Source organism: Onthophagus taurus, chromosome 6 (genome assembly GCF_036711975.1).
Source record: "Onthophagus taurus isolate NC chromosome 6, IU_Otau_3.0, whole genome shotgun sequence".
In the NCBI taxonomy this organism is placed as follows: domain Eukaryota; kingdom Metazoa; phylum Arthropoda; class Insecta; order Coleoptera; family Scarabaeidae; genus Onthophagus; species Onthophagus taurus.
This window is the reverse complement of record NC_091971.1, coordinates 20909007-20923755: the sequence shown is the minus strand read 5'-3', so window position 1 is coordinate 20923755 and position 14749 is coordinate 20909007. Positions and strand designations below refer to the sequence as shown.

The 14749-nt window shown below is 32.7% G+C and overlaps 2 protein-coding genes across 4 annotated transcripts in view; one reads left to right on the top strand and one right to left on the bottom strand.

Moving 5' to 3' along the window:
* LOC111426445 (pseudouridylate synthase RPUSD2-like) overlaps positions 1-14749 on the top strand; it is a 235226-nt gene that overhangs the window by 187635 nt on the left and 32842 nt on the right. The window lies entirely within an intron of this gene.
* Positions 633-2025, bottom strand: LOC111426478 (uncharacterized). The gene is made up of 4 exons (XM_023061018.2): positions 1693-2025; positions 1271-1393; positions 1040-1217; positions 633-980 (listed from the first exon to the last, which is right to left on the bottom strand). Exons 1-4 carry the CDS (start codon positions 1808-1810, stop codon positions 866-868), a joined length of 534 nt encoding a protein of 177 aa, XP_022916786.2. The 5' UTR covers positions 1811-2025; the 3' UTR covers positions 633-865.

The window sequence follows — 14749 nt, the reverse complement described above, 5'->3', positions numbered from 1 at the left end:
GCAATTATTTATTCGATTGTTCAGTTTTTACAATAATAAACCTATTTTGTGAACACTGTCTATTTTCTTATAACTCTATTTAGAATATACCTAAATCTAATTTTGAGTATAGTGCTAAATCTACGTAGATTATAGCATTCTATTAACAATATACCAAACACTAATTTCGAGTGCATTGTAAAATCTGTATAGATTATAATTTCAACTCTACCGAGATTTAATATGTAATCTGTGTTCATTCATCGTAGAGTTAATAATTCACTTTACCATAGATTCATTTAATCTCTAAAATTTGCTCTAACAACCGATTGAAATATTTACTCGAAAAATGAAGCATGTTAGATTTAAAATATAGTTAGTTATTTTTTACCGTGTAAGACGGCTAAACTCGAATGTTTCTAGTTCTAATGCTAGTTCTAATGCTAGTTTTAGTTGTTATTCAGAGTTAGATTTTTCTATATTTTTCATTGAACTAAAACTAGAACGAACATTAGACCTAGAACTAGAACCATTCTGGTTTAGCCGTACGTTTCTTAAGACGACTAAACCTGAATGTTTCTAGTTCTAGGTCTAGTGTTAGTTCTAATGCTAGTATTAGTTCTAGTCTAATAACAAAGGACTGACTAGGTTTTAGTGATACACAGCTTTATAAAGGTAAAAATTTATTGAATTTATAAATGAAAATAATATAAAAAATCTATTAAACTATCTTAAAATTTAATTCCTCTCGACCTGAAACTCGAATATCTCACAACAGCATCAGGTCAATTGTCTTGAATTGAATTCAGCGAATCGTAACGACGGATGATCGAATACCGTCAAAGCCCGGAAACAAACGGGCTTCTCGTCGAGAGAAGATTACGTCTTATTGGAAATTTATGTCTAATTTCCATTTTGTGGAACGAATTGTATCGCCCAAAAAAAAAGATTCGGCTACGTTTTTATTTCTTTCTTCATCAAGTATTCGCAAGATGTTAATACTAAGAATAAACCGAACAAGGCGTATTGAATAATTAAAACCCAAAATGCTAATAAATACGGAATACGGTCGCAATACGGCCCAATTGTTGGATCATAATTCGGTTGGTACTCTTTGAAAACGTAGTAACTTCCGGTTACGTGCCATACTACGTAAAATGCTATTGTTGAAACCATTATGTTAAACAAGTAGACATTAGTGGTAGCCAATAGAGCTTTGATTAGCAAACCCACAGCACCTGAAATTGCACATTGCGCTGACAATACTCGATCTAATTGTATAAATGTTTACCTCCGACAATCAGATAGATTGGTATCATTCTGCTGATCGAGCAACTGTTTAAACTGTACCATCCCAATACAAACATTGCAGCTAAGACTAAATATACCAAAATTTCAGATCCGTTTAAACTAGCTAAAAATAAAATATTAAACAACAATAAGAATATTAACAAGAGAAAATGTAATTTTTATTTGTAATTTCTATTTCTAAAGTCAAAGTCGCACTATTTTAACATAACAAATGCAGCACATATAATATATAAATTTACAACCATCATCATTTGGCAGCCTTTATTGTAAAAAATATAGTGCATGTATAATTTAATTTAACAATATATAATAATATACACTTTTGGCAGGTTTTTTAACCATCATTAAAATAGTCTTTAAATATCCATGACAGATTTTAAAGAAAATCATTTAACCACTTACGTATTCTTTTCGGTTTTTCCTTTCCTAAAGACATATGAGATTCGCTAATTTTCAAACTGACTTCATCCAGTTGTCTTTCAACATCTTTTTCTGTTGTACTACACTTTCTGTCGCCCATAATGTACTAGACTAAAACGAATCGTAATTCCACACGAAATAAACATACAAACAGTGCTGCCAATTGGTTTGTTACAAAACGGATATTCAGGTCCAGAAGTCTATTTTCGTACTAAGGTATCTCTGCTGAAGGATATATTTAGACTTAGTACACCGTGTTCGATTAATTGTTCGCTTCTAGGCTAACTAAACACCAGAGCTCCGGCTGGCTGGGCTACTGTTACAACGTTCGATCGAGTTTGTAATCTATGTGAAAACAGATTTAGATAATGAACGATTTAGTCACAAATCCGCAAATTTGATGGATTTTATTGGATTAACATTGTTTGTCAATGGTACTGTGTCGATTTTTCTCATTAAAAAAAATAAATAAATCATATATGCAGTTTAAATATTGCGTAAATTGAAATTGATTTGGAATCTTTTTTAACTCTCTTTGAGATATTTTAGGATAATTTTTAAAAATACTACTTGAAATTCAATACTTCTCTATTTCTGTACCTCAAAAAGTTAAAGGGAAAAGTAACATTAACCTAGATAAATCGAATCCATTTACAACAAGGTGACTTTACGATGCGATGAAATTTCAGCTTGAGAATGCTTGGTGGTGTGATAACTAAAGTGCTTTATAATTAAAGTGTTTTATCTTTATATATCTCCTTTAATTTTCATTAATATTCGAATTCAATTAAATCAAACATTACTTTAAAAGAACTTAAAAATATTAGAGTACCATTAAATTGTTTACTTTTAACTATTAATTCAGACTTCAAAGTAGAGAAGAAGTAGTAACAGTCTTAATTGAAACGAAGACGGAGATAACTTTAGACTTTTCATATTCAGACTCTAGGAAAGTAATGATAATACCAATTAATTCATAAAGAGTAATAAAATAACTTTATTAAAATGAATCCGTATATAAATAATGCTTTTATGGTTCATTATGAACGATCTTTTTAATAACGTAATAATCCATCTACTTTAAGTATCGAGTTATAAACGATTTTAATTGAAAATGTTTATTGTGCGATTTAAAAGATTTTCGATTTATATCTAAAGAACTTTTAATGTAACGAAGTTATTTATGGATAAGTAGCACCTTCTCGCGTAATTATAGATATTTTTATAAATATTTTAGATAATGATTTCAAAACAAAGACATTAGCTGCATTGATGAGTGAGGAATGAGTGTATTGGATTTGTGGAAAGATGAAAACCATTTCTATAAACAAACGAAATATTAATCCTTTTAACATTGATGAACCCGAAATGAATTAATAAACGCAATAAGTGGTATGCAATTTGTGTCATACAAAGGACTTAGTTAGATTTATCATGAGAGTAATTTTAGACAAACTGGTTATGTTACTGTTTTAAGTAAACCTATATTAAATTTGTAAGTGTATATTTGAAATGCTTCGCAGCTGTGAGTCATCTTCGAGTCTGTGAAAAATATAGGGTTATATTGAGAATCATTGGGAGGCATTGAAGCGTATTAGGAGCTATTCAGAGTCAGTGATCGATATTAATATGTATTGTGTGCTATAATAGTCAAAAGTATTGAAAGTAACGAATTGCAATTAAATATTTCTAAGGAATATAGAGTGACACTGGGATGTATTGAGATATCTATCTTATTATCAACGACAGTGTTCAGGTTTTTTTGAAAATTTTCGACTTTATGGATCGTTAGGGTGGCATTATTTTTCAACTTGATTTTTTTTTAACATACACATTTCTCTGTACAGTCATTTAAACGCATTTAGCTGTGCTAAAATGTCCCTTTAATTGCTAAATACAAGGAAAATTTGAAACAAGAATGCAAAAATCAAACAACAGTGTTCAAATTAAATTGTCTACCTTTGAAACTCATATTATATTCTGGAAAGAAGGAACTCTTAAAAACTTTCATGACGTTGTGACCTACCGTTCGACAAGTTTGAAGTCCTTGTTTCTTAAGAAAGTTGTAACATGGCATCCGAAACGTCAAACACTTTTTTTAGCAACGTTTTGAGTTCTAGGTCTAGTGTTAGTTCTAGTGACAGTACTAGTGTTAGTTCTAGTTTTAGTTTATAGAACTTATCATTATTATTGGACGTTTATCTTGTCAGTTTGTTACTCTCGTTTCATCTGAGAGTTTACCGAAAACCTCTTTCCTCTTCAATTTCTTTTGACAAACTTCGTTAGGAATTCCTCTTTGATTAGTCCACAACGTTCATATACCGACTCTGCCAAGTCAAACATGCCTACTTCATCACGACGCGGTGAAAGTTTTTTGTTTCCTGAAAAAACAAGTAAATGTCGTTCATACCGTTTTGGCTTGGCAGCATCGATATATTGCAATTCGAAAGATCTTTGCGCAGTGTTACGCTATTGTAATCATTATCAACGTACAGAACTCTTTCACAATCCTTAAGGTTTTTGAGTAACTCCATATCAATATTATAGGTATGGCCGGTAATGGCAGAATTGATTTTACACCGGGAATTTTTAAGTTACACGTATAATCTTCATTCGTGCATACTTTATTGGTATTGACTTCATATTTATATAACTTTGCTGGAGGATCTTGCCGGAATATGAGCTTACCTCGCCATGGTCTCATCAATGACAATCTCCTCATCTGGAATAAGGATGTTTCTAAATTGTTGACTATACATTTCCACAATATTGGAAAGATCATTGTTGTAGGCGATATGTATGCACTTAAACAACGTACCGAATCTGTTACGTATCATTCATTATTACTACATATCATTATTAGACTAATACAAACGCATCTGAGATAGCTTATTGATCTGCTTGGCCTATCTCCTTTGCATTTGCATATAGAGAAAGTGGCTAGAACTACCATTTACAGATTTAAGCAATATGCTCAAAACTGTTCTAACATGTCCTACCAATGGACTGCGGAAAATCTTATAAGCACTGATATTGTGCTATCAATGCCGTCAGATTTGGCATGATACCAGTCTGCTTGATACCAGATTGTGCTGCCTCCTGGATCGAAAACGAAAATTCTCTGGTTCAGGCAGATATTTGCATGTTCACAGATGGATCAAGAACACCGGAAGGGGTCGGAGCAAGAGTATACTGCGAGACACCTCGGATTAAGCAAGCTTACAGCCTGGGTACGTACTGTACTTTATTCCAGGCGGAAGTATTTGCTATTGATATGGATGCTAAATCCTTCTTGAGAGAGGGATGAAGAACATGACAGTACGATTTTTCTCAGACAGTCAAGCCGCTCTTCAGGTGCTGCAAACCGTAAAAACGGTATCGACTCTGGTTAATAACTGTAAAAGAACTTTAAACACACTGATTTGTAATAACAGAGTTTCTTTGATCTGGGTTCCAGGTCACTCTGGGGTTGCTGGCAATGAAGCGGCAGACGAGCTAGCACGAGAGGGTAGCGCTAAAACGTTTGTGGGGCCAGAGCCAGCAGTTGGTGTATCATTTGCGTTGGCCAAATATAGGATTGGACTGTATATTTTAGACTTGCTCGTAGCAGCATTGAAGTTCTAATGGTTGTCTTTACTGAGCACTGCCGATTAAAGACATACTTCAACTTGTAGGGTCTAGCCGATGATAATGAATGCCGACTATGTGCGGAGGACGAGGAGAGAGTTGAGCATATTTTATGCCACTTCCTGCTGTTAATCGTATCAGATTCTCGATTTTTGGATCGCAGATTATTTTTGGAACATTCGTTAAAAGCATTGGACTGCTCGGTGAAATAGATCCTTAAGGTCGCAGTGCAAGGTTGGTAGGTCCGCCTATCCGATATGTAATTTATGTAAATGTAGCTTATTGATTCTCATAATGAACAAAATTTATATGTATAAACATTATCATTTCGACGCTGCTAGTATCAGTCCAGTCGTATAATAATTTTTGTGCAGCATATTTGTTGGTTTTCAACATTATAAAGTTGATGATTTCATTGGTTATAAGTTGTTTAAATAATGAAACTTTAACGCAATCTTAAAATCTTTTTTAATGAAAGCTATTTTGTCCTAAATGGCAAAGTAAATGGACGAAAGTGCAGATTTTGGAGTATATACTTAATTCAGTACTGCAATTTCTATGCAATATGCAAACACAAAAAATATACCATTTCTTTTCCTCAATGGATATTCTGCATTCACTGAGATTTTGTCATTTAAATTATCTTGTAAAATTTTAGTATTTGTGGCTAACATATTAATATTATTTTTTAGTGGAAAAATTGTCTGAACGTTAGAATCTACGTTTACAATTAGCGGTTCTATTATTAGCTGAAGCATATTCTATATCACCTCGTTTCTATTTCATATTAAATTCTGCATAATTTTAATTTTGCATGAAAAATGAACTATGAGCTAATAGTGAATATTTCTATATCTGTTTTTTTATAATTTCGGAAATCCAATAAGCCAGGTTTGTTAAGTCTAATGTAAAACTTGAAATCTCAAACGAAGGATTTTTTTGTACAGCAACAGCAAGTTGTATACTTCATAGTGTAGTCATAGCTCCTTATGTATTGGAATTGTTTTTGTTGCTAATACCTATGGAACACAGCAGCTCATCTATATTGCCAGAACTATTCTTTTTCCGAGAAAACAATATGGAATAGTGCTAACTAAAAATCTGGTTTCTAAATTTCCAGTAGTGATATTGCACAAGTAAAATTGCATTGAATATTTTTCTAAGAAGTCAAGTAAAAAATTCAGTCTGCAAAAATAGGGCGCAAAATATCGAAGAATTACAAGAGTAAGGCACGAATTATCTAGTATTCCTTCCAACACCATTTTATATTCTCCAGAAAATTTCAGTCGCGAAATTCATTACTATCAAGAGGTAAACGGTGTACAATTTGAGTACCTTATAAAATATTTTGCAAAGAAAGTAGTTATTTATTAATACACCTTCACTCATCTTCTTTTAGAGTTACTCCAAATGACACGACTTTATTACATACCTAAACATTATGTGGCGAGTAAGAAGTTAAATATTATGTAATATACAGGATATTCCACTTATAAAAAAAGTTACTTTATGTCTCTATGATCAACAAGGATCAACAACCTACACATTATTTTTCTTTTTTGTATTAAACAAAAATCTGAGATTACAAATCGACCACTTCCATACTTACTCCATACACGTTATAGTACTGTAAATAAGTGCACTATATTTTATACTCTTTTACCACCTCTTTTACCTATTAGCGACCCTATGAAATACACGAATCCCGAATATGTAATCCTTTTAAACGGGCGGTAAGGCTAAATGGATTAAAGATGCAGAGAGGAAAGCTGATCAGTACGTTTTTTATAAGACTTAAATCCTCGAACTACGCTGGAAATTGCTGCAAATACTTTAGATTTTGATGCAGTTTTGTGCAGTGGTAGGATGGATTAAAATAAGGTAAACGTATTTTTATACATGCACTAGAAGCTAACGTTAAAAAAGTGACTCACTTTTGATTTTCACCTTAACACACTCACGTGAGTTCGTTGAATTAGTTTAATTTGTTGTTTGTTATCAATTGAATTTTAATCTCGATTGGTTTTGTTTTAATTGGAGTATCATACAATTTAAGTTCTTGTAATTTATAATTTAATTTACTTTTATTTTCTTGATTCCACGACATTTTTGTTAATAATATAAATTAATATAATATAATATATAACGACATAATATTGATTTATCGCTTTGGTTAATCATATAGCTACAGAATTGAACGTTTTCGTTTCCATGTACTTTTTATAAACAAATCTTTGACGTCGTGCCTGAAGACGAGATCTAGTTCTCGAAATATATGTAGCACCGATTACTTAAAATAAATTAATTTTCATCGTTTTCATCCTTGAATTTTATTTTCATATGCAATAAAACTGCTTGTGCTAGTTATAAGCACAGACAGTTGAAATAAGAATGTGTTTTACCAATATTATGGTTAATATTGATTTTCCGTTTCGCTTTATTCCTGGTGAACTACGAACGTTTTTTCAATTGCATTGTTGTTCAATATCAACGGCTTCTTGTATCCCGAAAAGTATGGGTCGGGTTGGATTACATTCTTTTTTGTTCCATAATCATAGGATGCAAAACCTTTCCCTGATAGCATTGTTATTTTTTCTATTTGAAACTAAACTTGATTAAAAACAGCGATATCAGACATTTTAAAAGAAATGCGATATTCTGTTTCTTGGGTCTCGTAGTCACTCATTACAATTATTTATGTTTTGAACGGTAGAAATTCGTAATATATTAGTGGTTGTTAATGTCCGGAGTGGTATTGCACAATTTTTTCTGCGAGAGCTTGCAATCTAGGGTTTCCCCATTTGGTGCAGTATAGTTAAAGTTATGTTTAATTTGTACTCTATTTTAAAACGCTAATTGTTTTAAATCTGTTTTCTATCTTTTCGTAATTGAATTCATTTTACTATTCTCACTTTTCAATCAATCCTGTCTAGTGAACGCAGTTTTCCCTCATTGTCCATCAGTAATTTATTTCATTCCTGCCATTCCACTTTGTTTTTCTTGTTACTCTTATTAAACTCTTAATGTTGTAAATAAATATTCAATAAACAAGCACATACAAAATTATGTGCGATAAAGGGTCATGAATATAATAAATGATATTTGTCGTTATCTCTACAAAAAAAGTTTACCCCTATCTGTTAGAAATATCATATAATTATGATGGCGATTACCCTTACCACTGCCTTCACCCCTGATTATTAATGGTCTATTAAGATACTCTAATTGAATGTAGTTTTAGCGTTTACATTACTTATTACTTACCACATTCATATTTCGAGATTATTTTGATCCATTTTTTGAAATTTTATCGAATGTCTGTGAATGACATCGATGACTAAATAATTAGCACTGTCCGACTGGGGAAAAGCATACAGGTAATATTTTTAAAAATGCATTCATTGCGGAGAATAACAGATTTCGAATGCCAGCAGTAGATTTATAGCATGGTTCAGTTTTTTTAGCTTGACTTTAAATTGACATGTGTGTATATGGGTATAAATCAACAACGTTTACTTTTCGAGATACAATGTGTTTCAAATAAGTTTTCAAATAAAAATTTGCTAAAATATCATATAGGTATTTTTCATAAAGCTACTTTTGATATATATTTCTCTTTTTCTAAATTTATGTACAACAATTAAAACTGGTCTACTTAAATTAACCATTAAAATACACTTGAATTCTTGCAACTTACAATAATGTGTACCTCGATTTCTTTCTTTACCGTTGGGATGGTTAGGTAGGGCATTTACCATGCCACCTAGTACTTTGGTTTAGTCTGTCTTTATTACTTGCATGTGGTTCTCTTTCGTATACCCCCAGAGCTGTATATCATATAACCATAAGATATTAAGATCTGATTGTATGATGACAAACTTGTATGATCGAATCTTTATCAAACTAAAGGCTTTTATTGGCTTATTATACATAGTATTACAAGCCGGGTGTAATTTTCTTCTTCTATGACTCCACAGGCCAAATCGAGTTCTGGCCTCCCTTTACCTTTGTGCCCACTTTCTCTATCCAACGCTGCAATCCTTTAACCCTGAAGGCCCATGACTATATAACCTTTTTTTTACTCTCATCTTTGTTTGTCGCTGATGTGTTGTGATCCGATTACATGGACTGGTGTGAAGTGTGCTGCGTGTACTAATCCTCCATGATGACGTTTTGTGTTTGTGTATGATCTGAGCGTCCTTGTTTGCGTTAATACCTTTGTTTTTCCTGTGTTTATCTCCAAATCCCGTACCCTTGCTTGGGGTGTCCATTCAATCGAGAGTAAGCATTTTCTGCAGTTGTACTGTTTTGTTGATCAGCAAATTTTCTTTTCTGATGTTTATTGATGTCTTATAACGAATTAACGGGTTAGGTTGAATAGAGTTATGCCCAGCTCGTCCTTCTGCTCAGTCCACATTGTGTAAACAACTGTTAGTTTATTATTTATTCATATCCTTGGTTCAGCATTCTCTATTGTAGCTGTATTCTCTACTGTTAGTTTAGGTGACACGGGCAGGGCAGCTCGTATAGGATTTGAACGAGTGTATATCTATTACATCATACGTATTGCATTGGATCTGATTTGTCGTGGGTAATTGTGATACCAATAACAATCTATATCAGATATGATATAGATTGCAGTTACTCATTGATGATGTATGTAAGCATCTCTGTCGTACAGAGACGGGGATTTCACGGTAGTTTGTACCGTCAAGTTTGTCACGTGTTATTTGATGCAGGTACTTTATTGTTTTTTGGACTTTAGTGACTTTGATTTCTTCTAATGATAATGGTTCTATTTGTGTTCCTGTTTCCAAGAAACTTCCCTCCTATTCATACTGCGGTGTCTGTCCAGATCCCATTGGATTGTATAATTACTGTTTTCAATGCTTATACTCACTATTTGGCCCTCCTTATTCTTGCAGAGACTGGTTTGAGGTTGATGCCCAGTTGTTAATTTCTTAAGGTATTGACATCCTCTTTTATTATATTCTTCTTAAAATCCACTTAAATTCCTTCAATCTGTCCGTTCACATGTTTTCTTTTTTCCTTATAGACAATTTGTTCGTTCTTCATCTCAAAGCTTCGAAATGTATTTGCCTAGCCTTTGTTTTATGGCTTCCATACACTTGATATGACTCTTCATCAAACTATAATGCTTCGCTTTTTGATTCCCTAATATTGATTCTGCAGTATCTGTTATTGCCTTTTTAATAATAATAAAATAAAAATATTGTGTCACTATTCTTCTACTGGTTGTGCATCTAGTTCTAGTTTTCTAGTAATTTTCTTCTGGATACTACTGTATTTCTGGGCATTTTAGGTTTTCCGTGTTCAATTTGTTAATTTATCGTCGCTGCTCGTTCCTTGTTGTTTATTGTCCACCCGAACATCGTCTGCACTAAGAAATTATCCCCTTCGCGTTTTTACGTCCGATATGCTGCTTGCTGCCATTGTGTTTATCAGTATGTGATTAATGTGACCAGATTTGATTGACTATATTTCCATCGAGATCCACGTAGCTTTATGTACATTTCTATGCAGGGATTGTGTGGAACTTATGATCGTCTTTTTACTGTTTGAAAAGTTTATCAGAAATTCCTTATTTTCATTGGTTGCCTTGAGCAGAGAGTGTCGTGCTGTAGTACCCATGAAGTGTTGTTCTTTGCCGATCTTGCCATTCACGATGCCCATTGAACCCCATGAACTTGATATCATTTCTTGGTGTCTTGTCATATACTTGTTCTAGGTGTTGGTAAAAATTTTCTTTCTGTCTCTTCCTTCTCTGAAGGGCAGTGCATATTAACTATGATTAAATTAAAGAATTTTGTGTGCATATTTTTGCATTAATTACTTCCAAATCTAGAATGGCTGATTTTATTTTATTATCCACGATAAATGCTGTACCAACTTTTTTACTTCTTCTTTTCTGTCCAGTTTGCAATATTATTTAATTCTCTCTGTTTTGTATATCTTTTCCCAGTCATTTAGTCTCTTGTATAGCCATTATGATTAATTTATATTTATTCAATTTGTTGAGTATTGCAACGAATGGGCTTGTTTAACGTTCTTACATTCCACGTTCCAAATGCATATTCCATGTTATATAGCGTAAATCTACTTCAGGGAATCCATCCATCGTTCCGTGGCAATCCAGATTACCACAGTCTTCCTCAAGGTTTGATCCCCATTTTGGAGGTGAGAGTCGAGATTGAGTACGAAAGGTCAAGTGATGCTAAGAGGTAATTACTTTTTACAATTCTATCAACTTGAGCTGAAATATTAAACCTTGACCGATGGTCATATTTTTCACAATGCTAAATATGAATGGCATTCATTCTTTTCTGAGTTTTTCTAAAAACGTTATCCAACCAATTAATGCGTCTAAACAATATTTTTTTACTAAACATTACGCGTTCTTTTTCAATATATTTACAGTTGCCATCGTTTTAGTGGGCACTTTAAGTACTTAAGTACTAATTATAAAATTGTATTTCGTTTGCTTTACGTGTGCCAATGAGCCGAATGGTTGAGAGACAAAAAATTTTATAACGATCCGTTTTACTCATATTAAATGTTCTTGTTCATATTATTCCTGATCGATCGACCTGTTGCGATCGCGTTTGAGCTATATGATTTATTATTTACCACATGTTTGTATATACACGTATTAGTTTATTGTTATTTTGACATTTATATCTTCTTGATATTAACACCGATTATTTTTTATTATTACTATATTGTCTAATATTACTGAAACTAACCGAGCACTTCCTACACGATGGAGTTCCAGGGTGTTGTTACATAGTAGATTAAATGCATGTAGATAAGGTCATAATTACGCTTAGATCCCCACGGTGTTGTTCATTTGATTCAAATCCCTAACAATATATTTTTAATAAAAGTTAGGAGGAAAATTTGATGATTTTGACAAGCAGTTATTGGATCATAAAAAGTTTTACCCGGACGTTAAATTTTAGAGCGGCGTCATCTGTTAAAGCGTTCGTCCGTTTGATAATAGAGCACCAAGGCAGATGGAATAATTAAGTTTTCGAAGAGTCTCGCGCGCGCTTGTAAGTAACTTTGCGTACATGAAATTTGTAGACAGCTTTACTGCATTTCTCCCACGTTAATTGCTAAAAAGGGAGTTGAGGGAAAGGGGTTGTGCCATTCACTTGTTAAAAGGACTTAATTATTCCTGCTGAAATTGCAATTTCATCTAGATTCTAGATAATATCTTGATGTCGTCTCAAGTTTTAATTTATAATTATCTTAATTTAACTTTGCAAAAACGATCTAACAACACAAACTGTATTTCATTTTCATCAACTATTTATATTCTATTTCAATTTTTTTTTTATTTCACTCAAATAATTTCCATTTTAATTGGTTAAAAAAACAAAAAATAAACAAACCACCGGATGGATTTTCAATACTCTCCAGTTTAATTCGTTTTGACCATTAAAATAGCCTCGCTTAACCCAAATCGATTATTTCGTCGAAGCATTTCCATAAAAGCTTTCAACAAAATTTAAGAGGGATTATTAGAAACACGAAATGTTAATGGAAATTGTCGAATATCGACATCGGGTTCATTTATCATAGCGAAAATTCGAAAATCTGTTTGAAAGATGAACGTGTGAACCCTAAACACGTCGATTTCGACTTTCCCCTCAGTTAAACCAGCTTTGACGGCTTTACTACATTTCAAATTAACGTCATCATTTTATAAATGTTATTATTAAATTGCAATTATTAAAAGATAATAATTTATTGTATTTGCCAATTAAATAAAATGGAATATTAAATACAGTAAAACCTCGATATAACGGATTAATATGTAGAAGGGAGTGTCCGTTAAAGGCGGTAGAATTTAAGAGGATTACTACATCCTGGGAACAGGTACACAGCTCGAAGGCTCGTTCGTGACGTCAGAGCTGAATATCAATTAAAACTAGAAGTAACACTAGATCTGGAACTAGAAACATTCGGGTTTAGCCGTCTTAAGAGACTTTGGCTATTAAGATCTCCAGGTTCATCATGGTGAAAGTTAATTGAAAAACGACACAGGTCGATTCACAATGATTGTTTATGAAAAGATGTTAACATGAAAAACTGTCATGTGGAATAATCAAAGAAATATTTTTTAAAATTGTAGATTTTTTTAATTTTAAAGGTTTTATTTAAATAAGCTCTCTAACTTTTCAATTTTGATTCTTTACCATATCAGAAATACTAACAAATTCAGCTTGAGACATTTCCTTCACTATTATATAGCTTAACGGTTACTTTAGCCATTTTTATTAAAGTAACCCATTGACTAGGAGTATAGATTGTACCTTGTCGTTTTTTTTTGAATTCTCGATCACTGCATGCATGCTATCACCTTCGTTTAGGCTATGTCCTTTTTCTAAAAATCGGTGCGTTATCTTAATTTCAAAAACGTTGGCAGCATAAGCAAACATAGAAGAAAATATAGCAATTTCTGTTTTGCCCTCCAAAGTTATCAGAATAGAGAAACACTTTGTTGACTACCTTTTCTTTTTGTGTTTCCAGAAAGTGTAACAAACAGCTACTTATCTCATTTGGGCCTCGTTTTGCAATCTCTTCGTACAAAACATGATTATTACCCATATCATAAATTGTAGAGTTGTATGTGGCTTTTGTAATAAAAGGTACTAACTTCTGACTGAGGAGTTACCAATACCTTTTGAAGATCGAAGCAAACCGTTTGATCCTCACCTGCCAAGTTTTTGTCTTTATCTTTTAAAGACTTAGCTGTAATTTTATTATTCAAGTGCATATCGTATTTTTCTTGCATTTTGGATTTTGCATCTTTATCTGCTTTTTCATAAGCAGTGCAAAGTTGGCACTGATCTTTCTTGGGCTATTTTCGTGTTCAATTCCTAAATTTAGTTCTCTTTTAGTTTTTTTTGTCTTTCCAATCATTTTCATTACGTATGCGTTTTCCACCTTGTTTTATTTTTATGTCATTCTTCACTTTTTCGTAGTTACCACATAATCAGGATCAACATCCGGTGAAACACCTCGCAATTAGAAGCACATTTTTTCTTCGTGGAATTGATTAATTTATCACATACTGTCCTTCCTGCAATATCACTCTCTATATTTACCGGTAAAGAACTTTCTCTTTGATTTTTATATCATAGCTTGAATGAGCATCTGAGCATCTGATCCTGTTTATAAATATTAATTGTACAGGGTGTCCAAATTTCGATGGGTTTGCAAAGTATCTCAGTTATTATGAAAGATAGAAAGTTGCGGCTTTCGCGAACCTGAGCTACTTTTTTGTGAAACTTACAATGGCGCAAACCAAATTTTCATAACCCTCTTCGTTTTTGATATACAGGGAGTGTTTGAAATTTACGATTTTCAGGCACCTCATGTATCT

Bases quoted from the DNA above. Each gene is read 5' to 3' on its own strand.
- LOC111426478 (XM_023061018.2), bottom strand. From the start codon at position 1,810: ATGGGCGACAGAAAGTGTAGTACAACAGAAAAAGATGTTGAAAGACAA. The intron at 1,218-1,270 runs GTAAACATTTAT...GTGCAATTTCAG, and splicing joins AATCTATCTGATTGTCGGAG to GTGCTGTGGGTTTGCTAATC. The intron at 981-1,039 runs GTATTTATTAGC...GTTTATTCTTAG, and splicing joins CCGTATTGCGACCGTATTCC to TATTAACATCTTGCGAATAC.